This window comes from Mobula birostris, chromosome 16 (assembly GCF_030028105.1).
Source record: "Mobula birostris isolate sMobBir1 chromosome 16, sMobBir1.hap1, whole genome shotgun sequence".
NCBI lineage: Eukaryota > Metazoa > Chordata > Chondrichthyes > Myliobatiformes > Myliobatidae > Mobula > Mobula birostris.
This window is the reverse complement of record NC_092385.1, coordinates 38,380,775-38,394,394: the sequence shown is the minus strand read 5'-3', so window position 1 is coordinate 38,394,394 and position 13,620 is coordinate 38,380,775. Positions and strand designations below refer to the sequence as shown.

The 13,620-nt window shown below is 35.4% G+C and overlaps 1 protein-coding gene across 1 annotated transcript in view; it reads left to right on the top strand.

Moving 5' to 3' along the window:
• eif4e3 (eukaryotic translation initiation factor 4E family member 3) overlaps positions 1-12,327 on the top strand; it is a 65,105-nt gene extending 52,778 nt beyond the window's left edge. The window contains exons 3-7 of the mRNA XM_072280580.1: positions 1,895-1,989; positions 2,098-2,158; positions 5,070-5,136; positions 6,919-7,074; positions 9,582-12,327. Coding sequence (XP_072136681.1) covers positions 1,895-1,989; positions 2,098-2,158; positions 5,070-5,136; positions 6,919-7,074; positions 9,582-9,628 — 426 coding nt within the window. The 3' untranslated portion in view covers positions 9,629-12,327. The remainder of the gene's footprint in view (positions 1-1,894; positions 1,990-2,097; positions 2,159-5,069; positions 5,137-6,918; positions 7,075-9,581) is intronic.
• The last annotated feature ends 1,293 nt before the right edge of the window (positions 12,328-13,620 follow it).

Here is a 13,620-nt window from a genome sequence, read left to right as displayed (position 1 = left end):
TGGTTCTGTTTATCCTGGGGTTCAATGAATAATTACAAAAAATGAAGTTTGATATGTAACCTGAAAAACAACTATGAACACACTTACTGTCTATAGCATGCTACCTTTGCTTTATTGCTATGAGCAGCATGGACTGACAAACTGTGGAGAAGTTAAATGACAAGGACTGTGCAGTATATTGCTCTAAACCCTGCACTGATAAACAGACAAGATAATTAATAGATTCTTGGGTTACTAATACAGCAAAAAATGTATTGGCTTTGAGCTTTGATTTTTGTGCTATCAGTGATGGAAAATGTCGGCCTCTGCCCAACTGTTATACCAAACCATTAAGTAACTAATCACTTTTCCTGATTGCAGTAACTGTTTTGTGACCAACACTCCGGGAATAGTTTCAGTCTGAGTAGACTTCCTTATTTTCAGGTAGCTTTTTGATATTTGGATCACTGTGCCTCCCAGTAAGGCCACAACTTCACAATGCCAGACACCCAGGTTTGATACTGACCTTGGGTGCTACCTGTGCAGATTTTGCATGGATTTCCTTCTCCCTCCCAAAGGTGTGCAGATTGTTGAGTTAATTGCCCATTATAAATTTGAATAGTAGAATGAGCAGATAAGAATATGGGTAGATTAAAGAAAAGAGATTCATGCAGGATCAGGGTAAATGGATTGTTGATGGTCAATGGATTCAGTGAGCTGGTACTCACATCCACAGAATTATAGAACACTACAACACTGAAACAGGCTTTTCAGCCCATCTAGTCTGTGCTGAACTATTAATCTGCCTAGTCCCATTAATCTGCACCTGGACCATAGCCCTCTATATCCTTCCAACCATGTACCTATCCAAATTTCTCTTAAATATTGAAATTGAGCCCTCATTTACCACTACTGGTGCAATCATTTCACCTTTCTCCCTTAATCCGTGACATCTAGTTCTAGTCTCATCCAACCTTAGTGGAAAAAAAACCTGCTTGCATTTGCCCTATCTATACCCTCATAATTTTGTATACCTCTGTCAAACCTTCCTTCATTCTCCTACTCTCGAGGGAATAAATTCCTAACCTATTCAAACTCTCCATTTTACTCAGGTTCTCAAGTTCTGGCAACATCATTGTAAATTTTCTTTGCACACTTTAAATCTCAGTGATAACTTTTTCTGTAGGTAGGTGACCAAAATGGCACACAGTATTCCAAAGTAGGTCTCACCAATGTCTTATACAATCTAACATCCTATCTCCTGTACTCAATAATTTATTTATGCAGGCTAATGTTCCAAAGGTTCTCTTTATGACATTATCTACCTGCGACACCATTTCCAAGAAATTAAGGTCCTGTATCCCAGATCCCACTGTTCTACTGCACTGCCCTGTGCCCTACTGCACATCCTGTGAATCTTGCCCTGGTTTGACCTCCCAAGTGCAACACTTCACATTTGTCTGCATTAAATTCTATCTGCTACTTTTCAGCCCATTTTCCCAGCTGGTCTGGATCCCACTGCAGGCTTTAATAGCCTTCCTCACTGTCTGCTTCACCCCCAATCTTGGTGTAATCTGCAAATGTTCTGGTCCAGTTTACCACATTATCTTCCAGATCGTTGATAATAATGTGACAATAGTCATGTTATGTCTGCATAACTCAAACTCTAAAGCGCTACAATGGAGATAGAAGGTTTTGTTATCTATTAGTTCTCTTTTGCCTATTTGTCATCCACCATATTTTATGGTGTTATTCATGTGCAATTTTATAAAATGTACAATGAAAATTATTAATTCATTTGAATAAATAAGTAACTTAGAAGTATGGAATGTTTATAATTTGAATATCATATTTCTCTTCTCTGAACTTTATTTGTTTTATTTTGAGCTAATTGTATTTCCCTTTCTCTCCTCAGAGTTTCTGGAGTGTCTACAATAATATTCCTACAGTGACTAGTTTGCCTTTGCGCTGTAGTTACCACTTAATGAGAGGAGAAAGGCGGCCACTGTGGTAGGAAATTGGTTGTACTATTTGAACATCTAAAAGAAAGTGGAACACTGACTATATGTAACATTACAATGCCTTACATTTGAATTTACTTTTTTGTGCTTTTCAAAGGGAAGACGAGAGTAATGCCAAAGGAGGATTGTGGAAAATGAAAATTTCAAAAGAGCATACTGTAAGTGTATCAGGAAAGCAATAAATTCTTCTGAGACATTTCAGAAAGCTGTTCTGCATCACCATGTATTTTCTGGAGGGTTGCCTGAATAGTTAGCCCAGCAGTATTGAAATAACAATTTGCCTTGGGCAGATGATTCTAATAGAAGTTTACTCTGAGGGCAAGATGTGTATTCAGCTCAATGGTATAAAATATAACCACTGATTTCCTAAAGCTTTGAAGTGAATGCAAAGTCCAAATATCAGAACCTTTTTAAAAAAACAGGATAAATTGGAATATGGCATGCAATTGTATTGGAAAGTAGAATTGTAAAGTTGGTTGCGGTTGTAAAGTTGGTAAAGAAATTCTTCTGCAGTGCTAACTGAGGAAATGGGAGATACAAACTCGAGCATTACACAACTACCACTTGTGTAATTGCAGCATAGAGTTAATAGAAACTCACCATTATAAAGGTAGAGATTTAAATGATCTAATTTCACTTCCTTACTAGCCAACCATCTTTTCCATTCATATTAAAGTCAATATCCCCCAAGCAACATAATCTGGTGTTTCATTTTGGTGTTTATGCTATAGCCTTAAGTGCAGATAAAGAAGTTTATAGTCTTATAGGTTTTGGAACATTCTGATCTTAAGAAAATTCTTGTTTTGTAGGCCATTATCATATTAAAAGTTGGCAGTACTTAAGTAGATACAGTATTTCTGGATACTGTACCTTTGTCTAAGTCAGGGATTCCATTTTATGCCATGGGTCTCTACCATTAATTGAAATGTCTGTGGACCCCAGGTTGTGGACCTGTGATCTCAGTGTTAAAGTACTTTATTTTCTTTTTTGATGTCAACATGACATACAATTTTTGAAGCACCCATTTGCAGCTACTTAAAGAGAGAGAGAGAATCTTCAAACCTGCATTTAGTAGGCATTATCAACCTTTAAGTTCTTGATTTTTTTAAGAAGCAGAACAGGAAAGAATGGGAAGGATTGAAATAAATCCAAAGTTTTCCTTCACTTTTGGCGATAGTAGTGGTGGGGGGGGGGTGTTGCTTTGGGGGGTAGGCAGAAGGAGAGTTTCAAATCAGAACTTTTATGCCTTAATTTTGAGAGAGCTTTACAGCTAACCAAATGTTGCTGCTTTTTTCTTAAGTTTAAAAGCTCAGTAATTAAGGATGTGAAAAGAATGACTAGGATCACTTCTGCATACAGTCATTTTTGTCTCCATCGAAAAAGTACATGATACAGTGCAGAAAGAGGAAGCCACATTCCAGCTGATGACTTGAAGGAATAGTGGCTCTTATTTGGAACGTTTATCTTTTACATGATGAATGGAGATAGCCTGAAATTTGAGCTCTGTATTGCTAATCTTCTGTTAAGATGCTGGTACACTTGGATGCAGTGTCTTCCACAAAGCTAACGAAAGGTGTTAATTGTCTTTTTTTTAAAACATTTTTCATATTCACAAGATCCTACTAGGCATTAAGAAGTTAAGGTCCTCTAGATCTACCCCATTAATGAATTGCTTGTTGGCAGAGAAACTGAAGGAGCTGGACTTGGTGCAGACTGTGCTTCTGCCTCCGTCAGAGAGACGTTGGAGTCAGAGCATGAAGGAGGTGTGCAGTCTTAACAGCGAGTGATTGTCTTAGTTGTTTTTCTTGTGATCACAAAACCCTGTTGGACATTGTTAACGTGGAAAACTGCAAGTCAAATACACTGGTTTATTGGTGGACAGTGGGGGAGCTGCGTAGCCACGGTCATAGTGAGGACTAGGCCTCAAGCCGTGGTGCCATCTGCTTGCAGCTGTCCAAGAGAGAGGCATCGAAGTCTGTACACTCCACTAGAGTAAGTGCCAGAGACAGTGTGGTGCAGTGTACATATTAGAGTCAGTGCTGTCCTCTAGTGTTTGCTCAGCAGAAGACAGGATATATTGTGTTTGACTACAGGCTGCTGCAACATTTATGGACTCAGGGACTTGGACTTTATATTTTTTGTGGTATTGTATTTTTCTGCTGTCTTGTATGTGCTATGTGTGCTTTGTGTTGTGTATGATTGTTGGTACTGTATTTTGTATCTTTGCTCCAGAGTAACGCTGTTTCGTTTGGGGGTATTCATGAGTATTCATATATTGTTGAATCACATTTAAACTTGACTTATATGTCATATATAAACAGAGAACGACCCAATTCCAATTGAATATTCTTTGTGTGTGGCATATGGCTCAAATTATAGTCCCATCATTTGTCAAAAGATTGATTCAAGTATAAAATGTGATGCTCCGTACAAGTCTGAGACAGATGCAATTTACTGTTTCTGTATTCATATTTGTATTTACTATTACCATATATGCTGTTTGCTTTGTGAACTTCATGCAAGCAAAGAATTTCTTTGCACTCTGGTGTGTATGATGCTAATGTCATCTAACCTAATCTAAAATTTCATGCCCCTTCCCTTTCAAAAAAAAAGGGAGTTGTTGCTTATCCAATGTAATATGCATCCCTAATGTAATATTTCTGGAAACATAACATAGTCATTATTATAATTTGTAAAGACTTGTATAGCTTGTATATAAGGCACTGGTTATCCTGTTTCTTTAGTTACAACATAACTATGTTTTAAAATGTAAACATTCATTGTAAAGTGTTTTAAAACCAAGCTTCGGAAACACAGATTAGAGATGTAAGACTTAATTCTATCAAATCTGCTTTTTTGTTGATCATGCAATCATTTTGTTTGTTTAAGAATTCTTCATCAATTCAATTCTTTTCAGAATTATTGCCATTCTTAAATTTTTGAACTTGCATTGTGACCTTGCTTAGATGGTTAATTTCATATTTGGGATACATATTTGCAAATATCTTAAGTATTAGGAATTTATAAAGACATTACTAAGAGGTGTTCTTTATCTGTTTCTTGTGATAGTCTGCTGTTTGGAAAGAGTTATTACTGGCTACAATTGGTGAACAATTTGTAGATTGCTGCGCAGAAGGTAAGATCAGGCATATGGGTGACATTATTGCCTTCAGTACTTTTAATGACATTTTTTGGTTAAGTTGTTCAAGATTAGAAGCAAGAATTTGGAGTGCTCTATGCTGATGAAATAACAAGATTTCCACTTCCCTTGTCTTAAAGTGGTGGCTTTGAATTCCTTAAAAGAAAATAATATTTTAAAGGAAAGAAGGAATGGAATAGCTTCTCCAAATTCTGCTAGATTATTTCACATAGGAGAAGGAGAAATGTTGTGCAGTGCGTAGTTGCATGTAAAGTTGTACCCTTTCCCTCAATGCCCCATCCACCCAAGAAAAAACTTAAGAGAATGGAAACTGGCACAGTTCCTGTTTCTGGTGACTCCACTGTAAAACATATTGTATATGGACATATGTAAGAAAAGGAAGACCATCACCTGAAAGTCTATCGCTTGACACAATTACGGATCTGAATGATCAGATTAGCTCTTGTTAGCCCTATAGATACAGTTAGTTTGATACAAGATGAGTGGCAATGACTTCTTCCAAGAACAGATATGGTTAATATGTGGGGGCATAACTTTAAGGTATTTGGAGGAAAGTCTAAGGGGATATCAGAGGTAGATTTTTTTTACACAGAGATTAGTAGATGTATGGAATGTGCTGCCAGGGGTGGTGGTAGAGGCAGATATATTAAATAAGAGGTTCTTGGATAAGCACAATGATGAAAGAAAAATGGAGTGTTGTGTGTGTGTGTGTTGGGGGGGGTGAAGGTTAGATCGAACTTGGTATAGGTTAAAGGGTCAGCAGAATAAATGTGGACCAAAGGGCCTGCACTGTGGTGTTCCATGTTCAATGTTATGATTAGTGATAACTTTGTCTATTTTCTGATTAGTGTGCTTATCTGGGAAAAAAACAAAATTTCTCCCCCTTCCCTTTTGCATCATAGATGTGCCATGTATGATGGCATTTCTTGTACAGCAGAAACATTAAATTCGATACTAGAGGTAAAAAATAAGCTCCCCGTTTGGAACAGTTTTCAAAGCAGAAACAGGTTCACTTGCACAGTACAACGAAAATGTACCTCCCTTTTAACTATCAAGTGTGCTCTCTGTATAATGCCCAGCAAAAATACAAAAGCAAACAGGTTAGTCATAACTTAGCTTTTATAATGATACCTGACATGCTGTCGACCCATTGCCATCTGTTCCATACTTGGGTATCCCACTGCTAGCCTCCAGCTTTTCTATTTAGATATGCTTTCATTCTTGGCAGCATTTTATTCCTCATTCTGTATCTTCGTATTTGTCTCTACATCTCTTCTTTTCTCTTGCTTCCTACCATATCCTGACTTCTTTCCTGTGCTTCCACTCATGACTGGTGAAGAACATTACAGAGATCTGATAGTTTTTTAATGCTTAAATATCGATGATTTTAAAGTGCCTAATTTGAAGCTTGTATCAAGCTTCTAACAGAATGCTGTTCACTCTGCTACAATGTGTAATGGTGCTGAGGTTCATTTAAAAATTAGATCTTACAAACAACTTAACTGTTAAATTGTCGACTAAGATGGTGAGGATACTTTGAAAAGTTGATCTTCACCATTATATCTTTATTGGTTACTTAATATTAGTGGGGATTACATTACAAATTTGGATAGGGGGTACATTCACACCTGTGACAAATATTTTGTATCATATTTTGAATAACTCCATGCAAATTATTTCTTATTATGCTTTGCTTATATTTTAAAGTGAAAATATAAAGATTGATCTATAACTTATTGCAGATGTTACTTTCCACAGATGATGAGGTGGTTGGTGTCAGTGTCAGTGTTCGAGATCGTGAAGACATTATTCAAGTTTGGAATGTAAATGCTGCTGGAGCAAATGAAGTAACTATTATACAAAAGATTTATCAGCTTCTCCCAAAAGTAACTTTTAAGGCAGTGTTTTATAAGCGTAAGTATTAATGCCTAAATTTTTTCATGAAACTTTTATTTCATTCTTAACAATTTGAAGTTTACATTGTAACATAAATGTTAATTTGAGTTCCCCATCCACCACCATTTTTCCCCTTGCCAATTGCTTCTGCATATCGATTCAATTTGGCTGTAAATCCTGATTTTGTTTATTTATATTTGAGAACCATGGTACCCAGTTACCATCTGGTAGTAGCTCTTAAGCAAAATATTAAATGAAATTGGCACTGCTGCTCTCAGTGGACTAACAATTGAGATGATCAGTAATCCATTAAAAGGATATCCAGGATTCTTATAAAAATAACCTGACTAGTTTACAGATTACCCTATCACTTCCACCTGGTCTGGTCTATATGTAATTACAATATGTATTGACTTATGAAGGGTCTCAACCCAAATCATCAACTATCCCCTCCGCAGAGGTTTCCCACTGAGTTTCTTCAGTTTCCTGTTTGTTGCCTAAAATCTTCAGGTTTTGGGGGGAAAATGAATTCTTCGTGTAATTCATAAGAAATATTGAAGCATTCAGGCACCTTTGCAGATTAAGTTCCATTTAAAACCCTATTCTTAAATTACAATTTTAAGGTCCTATATAACACTCAGAAGAGACCCTCTTATTTCTGTTGACTAATAGATAAAATGAAAATATTGATAAAATTGTGTTCAGATCTTGTAATGATTATACATCCTCTTCAAATAAGTTAATTTACTCATAAATATACATTGCTGTAACTCCATATTAACCCTGTTGATTGCAAACTGTTGACGTGAGTGATGAGGTAATTTTCTTCCACTCATTTGTATGCAACACTTTGCCCTGTGCAGTGGTTTTAATTTTGATCATCAAAAAAACCTCTAGCACATTAGAAAATAAAGAAGTTGATGATTGTTTGTTTATTATCAGAAATTACCATATAGTGATAGTAACAAAAGTTCCTTTTGAAATTTTTGAACTTGTCTGCAGATTCTCAGCTCATTTTTTTTGTTTCTATTTTGAAAAGAAATTAGTTGGGATGTACCAAATTAAAATCTTGATGATCAGGATTCATCTCCTCCCCCTCTCTTGCACTCTTCTTAAGCTTCCTGTCACTTGATTGCAAACCAGTGATTACTTAAAACAAAATTCACAGTACATATTGGATTTCTTTCATAGCTATAGTTGTAACATTATTCTGTCATATGTACAGTATATATATTAATAGATGTTTGGATTAGTTCAAGGACCTGGAATTAATTAATTTACTGGAAGTGACTCTTTTCAACCAAGCAAGTTTGAGGTCCCATACAGCTCCTTTTAAGGGAGAATCGAGTAGCTGTAAATATTGCACAAATTTATAGAACAAATCCCAGAAAAATAGGTTTGTTGAGATGATGTCCAGGGTAAAATGAAGTTTTGTTCTCTATATCCAAGCAAGCTGCTTAAATTCAAAGCACCACCTCTATTGATTCCCAACTCATTACATAGTATAAAACGTCACTGTTTCATGAATGTAATTTATTTCCACATCATCTCTACTATCATATATTTATCAATATTTTTTATTTCTAATATAACAGCTGCCAATATTTTCCTATAAATATAGTTTAGGCTAATTCACCTGTAGATTCCAGCTATTGTCACCTTCTTTTCATGAACAGGAGTATTACATTTGCAGTTTTTCAGTCTCCTGGGACCTTTCCAGAATCAAGTGATCTTTGGAAGGTCATTCACCACCTCTGTAGTGACTAATTTTAAGACCATAAAATGCAAAGTACTATATCTAGAAGACCTGTCAACCTTTAATCCCATTAGTATTTTCCATTGTCATTGCGAATATTTAAAGTTCTTTCCCTCGGTCCCTGGATTTTCTACAAATATTGAACTGCTTTTCATAAATTTAAATGAAAAACAATTACAAAACAAAACACAGTATTTGATCCAATAGAAGATGATCAACAGGCTGCAAGTTCTGAGGCTTTACCAATTCTTTTCTGGGAGCTTATCTTGTCATTTATCAAAAATATCAAAGCTTGATTGCACAAAATAGTCTCATCAGTCTAGATAACTGTCCTTTTTGAAAGATGGCTTTAAGCAGTATATCACTAAGTGGAATAGCAAATTGAGTGATAATCTACCTCTAGCTGCGAATTAGAAATTCATCCTCCATATATGAAGTTAATTCTCATTCTGTTACACTTCTGATCTGCTTTGCATTGGAACATCCTTTACTCTTTCCTCAATTACTTTTTCCTGTTATTTAAGATCCCATTGTTAGCATCTCCAGTCAAATGTGGATAGACACTTATTTCCCACAATGATTGCAATGTAACACAGTAGGTGAATATAACCTGATTCTTGGTGCACAAGTTTAACAGTGATCACTTATTGTGAATTAACATTAACAGGCTATTTATATTTGGGGATTGGACTCCTTCTAATAAAGAAATAGTGACATTTTTAAAGCTTATTAATTAAAATACTGCTGTTATCCATGTGCTTTTTTACAGCTCATGAGGAGCATCATGCTTTTGAACGAGGTCGTGCCAAGCCATAGCATTTCACAGCAAACACTTCATAATTTAGAGTTCAGATTTTATTTGTAAGGAAGAGTTGGACTCTCAGCATCACAGTGGTGAATTTCAGTCAAACTTTGATAAAATAGTGAAATCAGGTGATAATTCTGAAAAGACAAAGAGGAATATTGACATTTCTGTTTGTTTCGGCTGATAAGTAACTTACATTAAATTCTATATTAGGTTTCTTTATATAAAATAAGCAAAGATGCTTCTTGACTATTGATTTGATTTTCGTTGCTTTAACATTAGTTAAGTTATTCTGCTTTTGACTGCATTCCTATTTTAAGAATGTGGTTTCTTTCCTAGTTTAACTAATTGTACTGTAGTTACAAATTATTTCTAATATGCGTATTCGACCTGCTGCTTAATCTGGAAGAAAATTATCAAAATCAGAATGTTGATTCACACAAGTTGCAGTCAAATCTGGTTAATTGACATGTTACTAGTAGATCACAGTTCATTTCTCTTTCAAAAGTGATTGCACTGCATAATTATGTAAGTCACTAACTTTGGTTATGTGTATGTCTTGCACTGATAGACAAATGTTTCCATCAGAAAGTACTACAAATAGTGTATAATTATGTTTCTATTTCATTATTTCACATTGTGCAACTTTATTCACTAACTATAATTTAGGACACATTTCATTTGCAATGTATGGAAATGCTGGTCCTAGGTGAATTTCAAATCTACAGTAAATTGGTAGCACTGATACTTAATATTTCATTTATTAAAATCTTAGTCTCAGTTGGTTCTGAAATGTTTGCAATTTAATTGCTACAGCGCATTTTCTGTCCACAGAGATCATGTGGCAAAGAATTCGTTTTTGCAGAATGTTTCATTCTGTTACAGTATTTATTGTAGTAGATGCAGTGGAGTTATTTGGTGGGATTGTACATTTTGTTGCTACAGAACCAAAGAATTTTATTACTGTTTTGAGAAACATGTGTTGGGGCCGAGTTTGGGGGGGCGGGGGGGGGGGTGCACCGCGGAGTGTTCTGGGGAGAAAAGGAGCAAAGTTGAGAGTAAAAGCTGCAAATCTGTAAATGCCACCCTGAAACAATCAAGATTACAGTAGAATTGAACAAAAGTATAAATTATAATTTTGAATTTTCACTGCAAGAAACTCCAGTGTATAAATTTAATAATACAGGAAAGTTGTTTTGCCTTGATACTAAATGCGATAATGATAATCATTATAGATCTGTATGAAAAATGTTCAACAGATCATAAAGGTTTCACACAGGCGTCATTATTACCCAAACCGTGACAGAAGTTGTTCCATCAAGTCATTTATTCTGTTTGTCAGAATCCACTGATTAGCATTAGATTGTTGAACTTGCATTTCTGATAATCAAAAATTATATTATCTCTAAAGATTACACTGCATGGAAATTTGCCATGCCTTTAACCATATTATAAATTATTGCACCTCAATTAAATCATCGAATGTCAAGTTGTCATGTATGTTTTTCCCTTCGTGCTGGTTTCAATAAACGCTGCAAAATGCATTACTGGAAGTTATAAACAGCAAATTTGATATAAAAATGAACTGTACATCAGTTTAAAGTTTAATACTGTAGACAGAAAAACTATAGTGCTGCATAATTCATATTACATAACATCAAATCATGAATTATTCTTGCATTCATTATTTGTTGAAAAAATAAGGTTCTTCAGAGTTACTGCAACTTTTGTGCTGTGGTTTCTTGCGCACTGATTCTTTTCTTTAAAATACAAGTTTGTGCTTTTTTTTTAATCTCTGCTACCCAGATCTGCATATGTAAAATGAATAAAAGCACAATCTATTTTTATAGAATTCTGGGTAAACTGGTAATTCACAACTGTGAATAGTGTACACTTCATAACATAAGAAAACAAGCAGGTTTTTTTTCATGAATGAACAGATCACAAACCATATTTTTTTACCCTTTTTTCACACAGTAATGGAGGCTTTGTGATGGCCAGATATATATGAATGTTGTGTATTTCCAGCTATTGAAATACACATTCAATAGAAATTTGACCAGCAAATAGTCAGTTTCAAATTGTATTCTCTTCTTATTTGAAAATAAAGGCTATTTTCTTTTACTCATTAGTTATAGCCATAAGTTAGTCTGAAACACCCAAGGTCAAAGCTCTGAGAAATGCATGATTTTTATGTCCCAACTTAATTTCTTTCTGTGTCTAAATTCAGAATCTTCTACTGGAGATACTGTCTTGTCTAGCCTCCGCAGTCTGGATGTCTGGAAAAAATTGTTTTATACTTTTCTAGAATTGGTTTGTTAATAACTTTAGTCTGTTTCGAATAAAAAATATAAATTGATATTTTAATTACAGTAATATAGGGATCAGGAGCTATGCCTTGAGTATCTGAAAGATAAGAAAGCTGGCTTAAAAGCAGAAATTGCTGAAAACAGTCTTCGAAATGAAACATGGTTCCTTTTTCACAGATGCTGCCTGACCCACTGATTGTTTCCAGAATTTTCTGCTTTAATATCAGATTTGCAGTTTTTCTGGATTTAAATTAAAGTAAGAAGTGTGACTTTGTATGCTCAAGGTTATGAAAGAAGTTATAGATCTGATATTTATATTTTGTAATCTTATTAGTACTGCTGTACGTATGCCATTCATGAATTTTGCTTGTTCATTTGGCAAACTATTGAATAAAATGAAATGTGCATTATTATAATTTCAAATGATTTTTATATAAATAATTGTATCTTGATCTTTAATCAACTGAAAACACTTCCATTTCAGCTACCTGCAACATTATATTTACTGGAGATGAAAATGTTGATGCTAATTGCATAACAAAGCTGATAATTTCTTGAATCATTAACTTTGTAGGTAAGGGCAAACTATTAATTACCAATTAAAAAACACTGAAGCTGACCACTCCGCAATAGATCTTTGCAAGTTAGTGTCTCTATCAGTCATAGCTCAATATCTCTTTATTTCTTCCAAAAAATATTGATGTTGCTCTTAAGTCTTATTTTCCAATATTCACAGATATCTAGGGGAGAATTCCAGCTTTTTGTTATCTGAAGCTCATCATTTCTCAAGAAAAAAGGTTTTAATTGCCATGTGTACTCTAATTAAGATCAGAATTTCAAGTCAATGATTATGTAAACTCTGAGGAAAGAATATTGAAGGAAATGAAAAGCGGGCCTTGACAAAAGAATAAGTAAGCAAATTATGAGCCTTCAATATGAGCTGCAGAGTTGGAAAGATGGAGATGATCAGGCATAATTTTCTCTTCATCCTTTTGTGGGCTAATGTTGATCTTTCCACTGTTAGTGGGTTGATATAAAATTGGTATCATCAAAAAGCAATGCCTTGCAGTTAATATTGCATCATAAACATAAAATATTATGACACCTATCAAAAATGTAACCAGATGAAAATTAGCATCTCAAGGAGTGGCTAAAAATATGAGATGAAGTTGGCAGAAATGTCCTGAGGGAGGCACAGTCCCAATTCAGAGCTTGCTGGTATGGGTAGCGAAGGAGCGAGAACAATCCCCACTTCACAGAAGTAGCAGAGAATTACAAAAAAGTACACAGATAAACAGGCTTTTCAGCCCATCCAGGCCATGCCAGATTATTTAAGCTGCCTAGTCCCATCGACCTGCACCCGGATCATAGCCCTCCACACCCCTCCCATCCAAACTTCTTAAGCATTGAAATCGAGTTTGCCCTGGGAGCTCATTTCTCCTCATGTTCCCCTTAAACATTTCACCCTTCACCCTTAACCCATGACCTAGATTATGGTAGTTGCTCCACGGAGGCAGTGAGGAGTTAGTGGAGGGGAGGCTGGTTGCTGTGATGTGCTACGCTGTGTCCACAACTCCCTTCTTACAGTCTTGACTAGACTGTTGCTATACCAAGTTGTACTGGCCTTGCTGAGGTGTTGTACGTCAACTGGACTGTCAGCCAAACTCCATTCAAAAATGACATGAGAGTCAGGA